The sequence below is a fragment of the Cydia pomonella genome, chromosome 7, assembly GCF_033807575.1.
Source record: "Cydia pomonella isolate Wapato2018A chromosome 7, ilCydPomo1, whole genome shotgun sequence".
In the NCBI taxonomy this organism is placed as follows: domain Eukaryota; kingdom Metazoa; phylum Arthropoda; class Insecta; order Lepidoptera; family Tortricidae; genus Cydia; species Cydia pomonella.
The window spans coordinates 4,838,753-4,852,316 of record NC_084709.1 but is presented as its reverse complement, the minus strand read 5'-3'; the positions used below and the strand labels follow the sequence as shown (position 1 = coordinate 4,852,316).

The following is a 13,564-nucleotide window of genomic DNA, read 5'->3' as shown; positions in this document are numbered from 1 at the left end:
AATAATCTTGAAACTGTTCGTCGATTGTGGAGGAGGGTTCTGGAGTCGATCTTACCCTGGCGATCAGCTGGCACAGTATGATCCCGTAGGAGAAGATATCGGGCGGTTGTCGTACCAGCGGCCGCGCAGGCACTCGGGCGACATCTACCACGGAGCCCACTCTTCAGCCATTGCTGTAACCTGACAGTTCTGGCGTCGTTCTTACCCTGGCGATCAACTGGCATAGTATGATGCCGTAGGAGAAGATGTCGGAGCGGTTGTCGTACCAGCGGCCGCGCAGGCACTCGGGCGACATCCACCACGGAGAGCCCACGCTTGGCAGCCGGTAGCCATTGCTGTAAGAACCATCTTGTAGTTAGTACGATACACAGATATATCACTTAGGATTAAGATTCATTTCACATTCATTGCATAGCAAATAGTTCTGACGCGCGATATGGATACGCCAAACAAGGTTTGGAGAACTCACTAGACTTCTCCTTACACCAAAGTCGAGTAACCGAAGACATTTGTTTCATAGTGAGGAGATCGTAAAGTAGTGTGAGTTTGTGGTGAGCATTCCGACTGAACACCGACCTTCACCGAGGAGGAGTTTTGGCCAAAGAGTGTCATGTTCCGGCGGTTACCTGACACTGCGGGGTTGCGAACTGCATCGCAGCCATAATTGTGTATTTTTAGTTTTTAGATATATTTTATAATAATATGTATGCTAGTTTATAAGGTATTTATCTATGGGCCAATATTTGCCTAAAAATACAGATTTTCATTCATACATTCATAGTCAATCCACAAGGAGGAAGGAAGGATAGACAACTATCGATTACTAATTTGACTTCGAATTCAGTGATACGAGTATACCATTATGGGACATAAATTTATTAAATTTATATTTCAAAATTAACTTATAAGCGTCGGGTAAAATAAAAAATACGAATCTTCTTGAATCCGAGCATATTCATGTACGTACATATGTTATATATCTAGGTACATAAATACATGAATATTTTATGTAAAATAAAGGAAAATATTTGATTTGAATAGTCGATACTATGTCAAAATAGCACGTAAACAGCTGCAGTATCTTACTCAAATCTGGGCTGCGAGTTACAATTTGTAAATATAGTATTATCAGCGTTTATTTCTGTGAGCTATAAAACCACGTGGCATTGAACTAGTTATGAATGAACTAACATCAAAACTGTTGACTGCTCAAAGGTGAACCTTATATAATTAAAATAAGGTTTAAGAATTGTGAGTTAATAGTGTGGACGATGGAAATCTACCCACGTTTTCTTGGCGTACGAAGGAGTACACAAAACATTACGTAACATGTAAATTAATCCTAATTGTATTGCCAAGTTTTTTAGTAACATTCCTTTTTGTTTTGTTTCTAGAAATAACTGGTAAAGGTTGGATTTAAAAATAACTTTCATAAGTGTTCATCTGTTTGTTTCTGTTTGACAAAATGTATTTTTTATCCGTCTGCCGAAGGAGGTTATGTGTTTGGGCGTAGAGTCAGACCAAGCTAAGTTGGCAGCGATTCTGATAGCCCAGCCTGTGCAAGTGTTAAGTAAACGTCATAATTTCATAGAAGTTTGACGTTTAAAATAACACTTGCACCCGTCTGGGCTGTCAACATCGCTGCCAACATATCTCAATCAGACTATATGTATGTTTGTATAATTATTCGGCAATCTTTGTAAGAGTGGCATTTTATTAAATGATATAAGAAAAAAACGTAAAGAAAAATCGCCTGATGGTAAGCAATTACCGTCGCCCGTGGACACCTGCAGTACCAAAAAGGTTGCAAGTGCGTTGTCGGCATTTAAGATGGGAGGACGCTCTTTTCTTGAAGATCGTATCTGTCCGGAAATACCGCGGGCGACAGTTCAGACAAGCGCGGCAGTGGTGGAGACAGGGTTGATTAAAATGACCAGAAAAACAAAATGGCGGATCGTGCACCAAAATTGCTCGTTAAGCTCCATAATATATGGAAATCGTACCAAAAGAGGTGTTGCCTTACATCAAATGAGGTAGGTCTGTTTTATGTGTATATTATTAGTGATGAAATAGTAATGACACACTCAAGTTTTCCACCTCGAAAGCCCTTCGGATAATTGTGTGTATAATGTACAGTACAGCGAAGGAACTTGTTATAACTCGTATCTCTTGTATATCTTTGATGGACCAGGCTTGTCTTTTGGATCGACAGCACTCCTTTTGCGGCCAGCGTGTGGGGTAGCATTTCTTCGTCAACCTGATCAGGCCGGTCGAAATCGTCATCGGATGGTGGATCATCAATGAATGATTTTTCAACGTCGGCACACATCTCCGATCTGGTATATGCTCGCAGGATTGATCATTACAGTAGTTGCAAACAGCTGAGCATTTGAGTGCTGCTTTTCGCAACCTAAAGGTTATGACCTTTTTTGCATTTACAGTTCAAAATTTTGCAAACCTTTGAGAAGCCGTATTTTAGAAACTATTTCGCCTATTAAGACTATATATTGTCAAATAATTGCAAATTTCATCTTCTTGAAAGTGTGCATAGTGACTTTTGCCATAACTCCGGGTCTCGGTGGAAAAAAATTATAAAAACTGAAAAAAGTCCTAAAATCAAATGGATTTTCATGTACTTTACTTTACTGTACTTTCATGATCCCAAGGGCTTTCGAGGTGGAAAACATGGATTTGTTATTATTATTACCATTTCATCACTACCAAAATAAAAACAGAACTACTTCATTTGATGTTAGGTATAATGTACCGATTCCATGGGCTATCCACCGCAGTTGGTTTTTTAAATATTTTTAATTCGATTTGTATTAGTACAATACCTTTTAGATAATATTAGTTAGCTAAACAAAGTTTCGATCTAGAGAGATTACTAAATGGGTACACGATTGTCAAAATGAGCTTGATAGAAAATCGGATGGAAAATACCACAAACCTTGGCATATTTCGCCTTAATTACATTAAAAAAAAATCGTCATTTGTTGATGTTGTACAGGCGATTTCCATTAAAAAATATTCTCGATTATTCGTACATTTTCTTGAATATTTCATGGACCATGGCCAATTGGCCATGCGTGACAAACGGTTATTCCGATGCATATAATATGATAATGCATTTAATCATCACGCAGGCAAATTGACGTTATCTTATACCGCACGCAAAATCTACTAATAACATTTAAAGTTGCACATTTCGCTCGCATATGGTTTTGTAATGTGATTCTTATGCTAAAGATGTTAGGGACGCTTATATAATTATTGAATTTATTAAAATAAGAGGTGACGTAAATTATTATAAAAAATGGCTGGTGACTCTCACTTGTGACTGCTGGGGCGTTAATTAATTTAGTAATAATGGTATGTACGTCGATCAAAATTTACTTATATTTTTATGTGGGTTTAAAAACGGTGTAAAATGTATAGCAGTTCGTCATTCTTAGGGGTCCGTAGTCGATTTAGTCACATTTTTGTCTTTGCATTATAAAATAAAAAGAAAATCAGTCTAGTGCGGCCAAATCACAAGACATTGTCGCACATGTCGCAGTCGAGGACCAAAAGTCACGAAAATGGTGACATTTGTGATGATCTGGCAACACTGCGCATTTTATAGGTATATAATTATAAGAATACTTACACTGGATGAGGTATTTTAGCGGCGAGACCAAAGTCGGCCACTACTGCGGTGAAGTCTCCTTCTCCGTGCTTTCTTACTAATACATTCTGCAAACAATAAGCACTTCTTTATTATTCAATCCATAAAGAAATTCCTGATGAAGATTGTTAATATTGGATTAGACCACCACAGACCACAGACACACACATACCACATCACTATTGCAGTAAATTATAAAATAGATTGGCTACGAAAATATTTCTTAACTTGTAATTGTGCCCCATTGCTGCAAAGATCCCTTGATCTCCAGGACTGCCGTTATTGTGCTTTTTCCAGCCAGTTGTTGAGAAAGGTACCTATAAGACCTCCAACCATCTCCGTCTGGGTTTACCCTGTCCACACCTAGCTTTCCACAACTTGGTGGCTACACTAGCCCACTTATCCCGATGACAAGATCGGTCCAGTCCCACTTCAGCTAATGTAAGTAATCTCCATCTTGTCTGCATCAGCCATGCGCATTTTGGAGAGCGGAGATGTATACATAGTAGGTAAGTTCAGGAGCAAATCCTCCAATCGGCCTTCAGAAGGAGGTCGGGGGGCATGCGTGCGAGAGACACTCGCGGGGGACAGGGACGGGTAGTACCTTGGCGGTGAGGTCGCGGTGGAACACGCCGAGAGAGTGTAGGTACTCCAGCCCGGCGGCCATGTCGGCGGCGAGCGAGACCCGCGCCGCCTGCGGGAGCGGCTCGGGGGGCATCCCCAGGATGACCTGCTCCAAGGACCCGCCTTCCATGTACTCGGTGAGGGCGTGGAGTTGGCCCTCATGTACGCATACGCCCATGAACCTGGAAAGAGGGAATAGAACATTAGTTTTTTTAATTTTTATTCCAACTTTAGTTCAGGTGATGTTTGTGTATGTGATCGGCATCAAGCTTCAAGACCGAGTGAGGAATGTCGAGTTCCGACGCCGCACCAAGGTGCAAGACGTGGGATGCGTCATTCGCCAAACTAAAATGGAGTTGGTCAGGCAGATGGCCGCCTTCGGATGAAAGAAGCGCGCGTGGCGTCTGTAATAGCTCATTGGGTGCACGACATTCGGGAGATTGCGGAGCGCTTCTGAATGAGATTAGCGCAGGACCGGGACAAGTGTCGTACTCGAAGGCCGTATGCTCAGCAATGGGTGATATGATGATGATTTCAGCAGCAGATGTAAAGTCAGCAGCAGGCCACTTTGAACTATCGGTCAGCGGATAGAATGAAGGCGTACTCGGCTTCGGCGAAAGCTTGCGTGAATCCGCATAAGACCGAGCACAGTAGCGTGTTCTTGTGTTGGAGGCCAAGTCATTTTGGGCAATCGCGCCAGCGAAGTAAGATAAGACCATTTGGACATCCTAGATATATGCTAATAGAGTCTATTTCTAGTACCTAATACCTATTACTAAAGCTAGAAGTCAATGTGTTGAACAGATTAGGTGTCATTCAGGATAGGTTACAGGAGCTTTGTGCTTTATAACTTAGATGCAAAAATATAACCGGTTGGTTAATAAGCAAATGAAGGCTAGATCTAGTCTAACCTTTTTATTGTAGTTCCCACACAAATATTTAAATGAAGTTGTAAAACACTGGCAATCCCATTAAGCAGCGCGAACGAATCTGTTTCTGTCTAGTCAGAATACAAGCGCATAATTTGCGGCTTTTTAGAGGCGTCCATATTTTACCAATAATTGTCATCAGCGAATAGAACGAGACATTAACGGGCTTTTCTTCCGTAAAACACACGTTTTTTATCACAAAATCTGAAATCTTAGTGCATTGTTTATACAGAGAAAGTCAAATAAATCATAGATTGAATGGGTACGTAAATAATGAAAACGGGAGCAAAAAATGTGGTTTCACCTTCTAAAAAAAAAAAAAATAAATAAATAAATCATTTATTCTGGTAAAAAAAACCCTGATTTTACAATTTTATTTTCTTCTGCCAAACTGTAAGACAGTTTGTTGGCAGAGGGAACTCCCTTAAATACAGATGGGTTAGCTTATTTCCTAGTTAATTAATAAGTAAGTACGGTACATCTTATAGCTTATTGTGGTGGTAATTTAATTTTGTTTAATAGGTACGTTTTCAATTTACATTTAAACATCCTAAATGATTTACATTCCCTTATATCATACGGTATTTCATTATACAATTTGGGGACCAGATACTTTCTACTTCTTTTTCCATAATAATTATTACGGCACGACGGAACCTCTAACATTTTTTTACTTATTGTTCTTGTTAATCTAGGGCGATTAATATAGTTTTTAAATTCATCTTTATTGAACTGCTCTAATGCCAGCAACATCCCTACTTCCTCATGCACCGGCAACATACGGCATTCCACAAATAATTCCTCATAGTCACTTTTTTTACAGCGAGTTTTAGTTTTTTTGTCTACTAATAGTTTCATAAAGCGTATCTGTAATGATTTAATCCTATATATTGTCGATTTATCAATTCCCATGCGTCGTCCGATCTTATTGCTGTATTGTTAGAACGATGAACATAATAAAAAGCTCATTAACGGTCTTATAGTAGTGTACAAGTAAAATTTTAATCACTGCGTAGCGCACGCATACATAATCAATACAAAATCAATGAAGCGTCAGAAACTTGAAGGTACGAACTTGAGCAAATGACACGTAAGTTAAAAGGTTAAATTAAAATGGAAGCCTATGCAATCTTTATTCATTGTAATTTTGCAATAGAGTCTGTCAAAGCTAACTTTGACTCGACTTGAACAGTTGACATTAATGATGACATTTCCACACGAGTCAATGAGTTTATTTATTTATTTATTATTGCAAATGTTACGCAGAGTAAGCTCGGTCCTACTCTATCATTCATGTTCAGAAATATATACGGCAATATAAACAATTCTACGGCCTCAAGTATAAATTTCATTTGAGTAACAATCTTAGATCGATTCCAAGTATGAGGTAAACCACCTAGAAGGCATAATATTCTAGACAGATATATTTTCCAAGAATAATCCCATTTTATTGCAGAAACAGATTACAAAATAGTAAAAGAACGTAATCGATTTTCGTACCATACGAGAAGTACAAGATGCACTGACAAAGCGAACATTTGAAGCAATTGTGGAATTATAGACGATGTCATAATTCACATACGTACAAAGGACCTAGGCGGCCATTGAATCTCGACTGGTTTTGATTTCGTTACAACACTCGGTACAAATATGGTATTGGATGCATTCAAAAGGTTTGAAATGCGTCGTGAACGATGGTGTAATGGAATGGACAGTTTGAATGGGAACTATAAGGGCAGAGCATTTTCAATTTCGTGTAACAATGTTGCTTTTTCTTGAAAACGAAATGGCGTATGCAATTCGGATTAAAAATGTATGACAGTATCCGGATCTGGATCCGGATCCACGGATCTTCCCATACATTTCAGATCCATCGTAAAACCCTACCCATCTCTAAAATAGCGGGCGCCCGGACGCTGCTTGAATACGAACGCTGCTACTGAAATATCTTTGAAAGGGTTAAAAGTAAAAGACGATTGTTATGCTTAGTACATAATGCCTTTTTATGCTCTTATTGTAGCTTTATGCTTTTAACAGCAGCAAGATTATATTTGGATTAAATATTATAAATAACAATAAGGTTTTACATTTAGTTCTTTGTCATTAAACAGAACACTAAAATTGCAAACACTTAGGTGTAATTCTGAATTTCGGTACCTATCAAAGTTCCGTTAGGGATCTATAATTAGGACTTTATTACACTTTGTTAAGTGGCGGAGCGTCTATATAGCTCGATTTCTACCGGATTGCCTATCTCAGGTCAACTAGGCATAAGGTTTGCAATCCCGATCCGAAATGTATAAAATTATCCGGATCTGGATCTGGATCCGCGGATCTTCCCATACATTTCGGATCCATCGTAAAACCCTACCCATCTCTAAAATAGCGGGCGCCCGGACGCTGCTTGAATACGAACGCTGCTACTGAAATATCTTTGAAAGGGTTAAAAGTAAAAGACGATTGTTATGCTTAGTACATAATGCCTTTTTATGCTCTTATTGTAGCTTTATGCTTTTAACAGCAGCAAGATTATATTTGGATTTAATTATATAAATAACAATAAGGTTTTACATGTAGTTCTTGGTCATTAAACAGAACACTAAAATTGCAAACACTTAGGTGTAATTCTGAATTCCGGTACCTATCAAAGTTCCGTTAGGGATCTATAATTAGGACTTTATTACACTTTGTTAAGTGGCGGAGCGTCTATATAACTCGATTTCTACCGGATTGCCTATTTCAGGTCAACTAGGCATAGGGTTTGCAATCCCGATCCGAAATGTATAAAATTATCCGGATCTGGATCTGGATCCCAGGATCTTCCCATACATTTCGGATCCATTGTGCAAACCCTAACTACAATACAACATACAAGTTACAAAAACACAAAGTTTGCAAAGTTTAGTTTTTGTATGCTACAAGGTACAATGCTCGTTTGCAGTTTTTGTCCCCAAAGATCGAGGCTCAAATCACAAATTACAACCACAGTACAAGCACACTTTTGAATGGCATCTTTGTCGGGATACGTTGTGATGTATGACAACAGTGACAACGCAGTGTCGGACATTGACAAAGAGTCATTGTCCGAGACAAGGTCTCTAGTTTGACGAATCGGCCCTGACCCTACGAACTGATGCCTACACTCGGGAACAAAAAGTTTACTCACGTTGGATTTTCCGATCAAGAGCCCAATTCACTAACAATTGACAATGAATATAGTTAAATTGAAATGAAATGATGCAAGGACACTAATACGGTCGCGTGCGTTTAACCCGTTTGTATATGGGTAAAGGATGAAATTATAAAATATATATATGGCTGGGTAACCGACCTCGTCGGCCGGCGAAACAAACACGCGGTTATTGATGATTACTTACAACAAATTGGCTATGTGCTACACTCTGACCACGCTACCTTTACTTAAACTCGGCAGAAAGAATGCGTACCACCTCTACCAGCGGAGCTGACGTAGCACTAGGCATGAAAACTTAGCGTGGTCCGACTTTATGTGCTAATGTAAAAATGCGTGATCTTTTACTAGGTAATTAATTGGGTTAATTAAGAATAATTTACGAAAATGGAAATTCTAAGGCTGGCGAAAAAATGTATTAAGTAATCATCAAATGCTGTGACAAAACTTAATACAAAATATTTCGATAAGTATATTCAAAGCCAAGAATACAAACGATACTATAGCAGTTATTTCAGTAAATGGTTTAAAATTGCAATTCAAGTATAATTAACGAGATTCAATAGCTAATTGCAATCAGTTAAATTGACAAGTGTGATAAAACAGTCAGTATTTTTTCCGCTTCGCTAACTCAGCCGATAAATATGTAAAACGGAATGTTTACAGTGCGCTTAAATTTGATATTTAGTTGCAGTTAAATTAAAGTGAACATTGTGAGATCTGTGAGACCGCTACTTATCTTGAGACCTACTTATAATTTTAGAGGGTGACGTTCGGTTGGCGACTGTAGCTGTAGTAATGTCTAGGGAATGCAATGACCGACCAAACTTCATAACCGGTTTCGGTTACGGTTATGCCGGAAAAATAGCCGATAATCGGTTATAATCGACAAAAAATTAAAATTTACACAGTAATTAAAAAAATACGAAACTAAAGATATAGTATTAGGAAATGTGAAAATGTTTTCGTTTTTAAATAAAACACACAAAATACAGTAAGTCTAAATATGATCTTGGACGTGATACAATATTCAATCAAAATATTTCATAAATAAGGGTATAAACTTGGCATATTTTCGTTATATTTACAGGCGTCACAGACAAAAAAGGCAGCATTTTGTAGTCATTAGAAGATCAATTCTTAGCTTTAAGTCATAAATAAAAAACCGAAAATAACCGTAACCGATTATTCGAGTTTCCAATAATCGGTTATGAAATTTCGACAAAATAATCGGTTATAACCGATTATTGCGGTTACGTTATAACTTATAACCAATGCCAATGTCGCAATATTAAAATGCACTTGCAGTTGTCATCCGAATGTTCCATCTATGAGACCAAATCACCAGAATTCCAACTAATACCGAAAGAACGTTTAGAAGTAAATTATGACCGATCTCATAATTTACTCATACTTCTAAACCGTGGGCTGGGGGATTGTTCCAGGGTCTCACGGACAATTGTGTACATACTATGACTTGTGTATTCCTCTTCTTCTTCTTCCTTGCCTTATCCCTTCATTTGGGGTCGGCTCTCCTCGTCCTTAGGCGCCAGGACCACCTGTCCTGGGTTGTCTCTGTGTTCAGCTGTGCCCGTTCCAGATCTTTGGCTACGGTTGTCCACCACGTAGCTAGCGGATAAATTGTGTATTCCTATTGTGTAATATGAGGGTATGGGGCTACAACATATATCCATTACAGTTTATCAAAACAGACGCAAGAAAATAACTATACGCGATTAACTGATGTCTTAAATCCTAAAAACAATTTGTAAAATCATTCACATAAAAAATAATCAAATAGCACAGTTGTGCAACTAGACAGTGGTCACATTGAGTAAGCATTTACGGCGTTATTAATGTCATTATGAAGCGATTATGAAGACGGCATCACGCGACGGCAAGGCCCGAGGAATGGTCAGGTGCATGCAATTGCACATTAAAGTGACATGCAAGAATGGCTAGGTTTAATCTTTGAAGATGGATTGTTTTTCTCAACATCGCTCAAATAAAATATTTTTACTAGGAATAGGTCTTTTAAAACTATTATTAACAGGCAATATACAAAACCTACCGATTCAATAAATCGAAACAAAAAATCTACTTATCGGAGGAACAAGCCGCCAATCGATTTGAAATAGTAAAAAATCGTGTCGATTAATCGGAAATAATAAATAAATCGAAAATCGATTAGTCGGAGGTAGGATTCCTAGATATCGCTTTGCAATTGATTACTCAACTCTATTATTTACATCTCTAGTTTGCACAGTTTGGACAGACTCGACGTAATTTTCAATCGTGGCTGAATGCCGATGGAACTCTACCTTCGATGCCAAACTTACCATGTAATGATCATGTTGCATTATGGTTAATAAATAAACTAAACTAAACAAACCTGTAAAAAAATTACAATATGGCAGACGAATGTTTGATATGTCACCGTATTTAAGAATTATTCCGCTTAAAATTTAGTTTTTTCTTCGCAAGTGTGAAAAGCATTGTGTGTAACTCCGGGGGTAAGAATATTGCAACCTCGGGTCCTTAATTCCCTCCAGCCTGCGGCTGTCGGAAATTACCACCCTCGCTTCCAAAATTTGACTTACCCCCCTCGTTGCACAATGTACTATTTTCACAATCTATAATTCCCGCGGGATCTGTTTTGTCCTTCAGTACACTTGCATGAAAAAAGATCGTTTTTGAGCAACTCTAATGAAAACATATTTTCACGCGTCTACGACACTGACTATAAGGTCGTGTAAATATATTTTTGGAACGTTGTAATAAAGATGTTTGTGAACTCAACTCACAACTCAGACCTCCTAGCATGAGTTGCGTTCTCGCGCGCGAGTCCATACTTGAGGTCGGGCAAGATGTATGGAGTCGCCCGCGAGAACGCAACTCATGCTAGCAGGTCAGACGATCATAATATTAAATATCAGCACCAGCACGCTCTCCCTTGTGACAAGCAATTAGTCAAACATAACAAGCGCGGCGAAAGTGGAAATCCTTCCTAGGAAGTGTCAAACGAAGGCATGAGAGGTGAAATGTTCACGTCAAAAGTTACGTCATGGCAGGAACAAGTTAATGTAAGCATAAAGACTATTAATCTCTATACAACGCCAAATTGTTGATTCTGCTTTTACAGTAATTTGTCTAAGGGCTCATTTAGACGGTGCGAAAACTCACATGCGAGTTTCATTACATTGCGGTTTTGATCGGTCGGCCGAATTGGTTGTAACCTAATAGTCCGCAATGTAATTAAAATTGCATGCGAGTTCACGTGCCGTCTAAATCAGCCCTTACTCTGTTGTTTCGGCCCCTCGCATGCGTCCCAAAGGTACGGGACCTCGTTTTCTCGAGATCATGGAAAAACATAGAAATAATAATAGTAAATTCGTTTATTAAAAACAACTAAATCCCAATACAATAACATTACTGAGAGTGCAGTACAACAACACATTCAGAATGTTGTTGGGCTTGCCCAGCAGGTGTAGCGCGTCAGGCATGTTTTGCGAGGCACGTACTGATGGGTTTCCTGCAATCATGCGAAAAAAGATTGCATCCCTGCTGACGCGAGTGAGACAGAGTCCCAATAGCATTCTGAATGTGATTGCTGTCAAGTTTGATTGCCCGATTCTTGCTTACTAGATAGGGCAAGTAAAGAGTGTAGCTGTAAATTTTATTGATTAGCTAAAGATATGTGTATGTATATATATATATATATATATTTAGCTATACTTATACTTATATTTAATATGTTCGTAGTTTTAATTTTAATCTATCTTAGTCTAAGTACTAACATAGTTTTTAATTATTCTAATTTCGAATTTGTACACTAACACCTATGGAGCTACTTGCTTCGAAATAAAGAATTTATTATTATTATTACAATTTAAAAAGAAATAAAATAGTATAAATTAAAATCAGTACAGCAATTTAAACATGACGAATATCATTGCAGTTTGAATCCTAAGACTAAAATGGTTTTTTCTTACGGTTGGTATATGCACAAAACTGCAATGAAAGAGTAATCTATACACACATGCGGTATGTTTATCGATGTTGTGATGTGACAAATTGAGACAGAGGTAAATCGAGTGCAATTTTACGATTCCATGTCAGTATACGCACACAAAATGCAAACAATTCAAGCTAATGGCGGCATCCACAATTTTGACGCAAAAGCCTTGGATATTATCAGTCTTTGTATATTCACTTGTCATGCGAAAAACACGGAATCTCTAAGATTTATGATATTCGCTTTTGTTAGTAGATTTAACGCTATTTAGCCGTCACACGATTCGTACAATTTCTCCTTCCGCTTGGAACGTTTCGTATTAAACATACGAAACGTTCATGCTTAACATAGATTATATAGAAACAAGTCTTCACCTCAAAATATGGGTTTAAAAGTCACACAATTTTGTTAAGTCTACTAAAAAAATGTGGCACTAGAAGCAGCACTGTTTAACTGATCATGGTGGACCGTATACAGTAGAGCCTCGATTATTCGAACTGTTCGAAACTAGTTCAGATAATCAAAATGCGGGTTTTTGGGGCGTGTTCGGCTAAATTAAGTCAGGGTTCGGGTAATTGAGGGTTCGCACAATCGAGGTTCGGCTTTTTGATCTGAAATATAGATTTTTTTTATAATCAAGGTTCTACTGTACCTACTTATCGCTACGATAAGGTTTATGAACTGTCAGTTAACATTTTGGTGTTATGACTGTACAAATGTGCGAGGTGTACTCGTACTTACAGATGTGCAAGTTGCGGAAAGTTTCAATTATGGAAACGGAATATTTCGAAACCCATATAAGAAAAAAAAAATTTTCAGAAATTTTTCAATGTGTAATTTTCGCAATTTTGTAAACTTTCCAATGGCACTAAATCAGTCAGTACTACCTTATTTTGGCTGCTATATATTCGAAAAAAAAAATGTATTAGTAAAATGATTTCAGCGAGGATTCGCAAGTCACGACGAACATTGACAACGGAACTAAGGAGCATCCTAAAAGCCTCCATTGTTCAGAGTTTTACATTTTACAGGTATACAGTAGCGGCAAAAAATCATTCATACTGCTATTTTTTGCAGGCAGTCATTCGAAAATTCGTGAGAAATTAGACTTTATATCATGTAAACAATGATTTTACGAG

General features: G+C 38.1%; 1 protein-coding gene across 1 annotated transcript in view; it reads right to left on the bottom strand.

The window, feature by feature from the left end:
* LOC133519630 (uncharacterized) overlaps nucleotides 1–13,564 on the bottom strand; it is a 138,370-nt gene that overhangs the window by 11,441 nt on the left and 113,365 nt on the right. The window contains exons 3-5 of the mRNA XM_061853669.1: nucleotides 4,272–4,473; nucleotides 3,650–3,735; nucleotides 206–335 (exon numbers count right to left, since the gene is read on the bottom strand). Coding sequence (XP_061709653.1) covers nucleotides 206–335; nucleotides 3,650–3,735; nucleotides 4,272–4,473 — 418 coding nt within the window. The remainder of the gene's footprint in view (nucleotides 1–205; nucleotides 336–3,649; nucleotides 3,736–4,271; nucleotides 4,474–13,564) is intronic.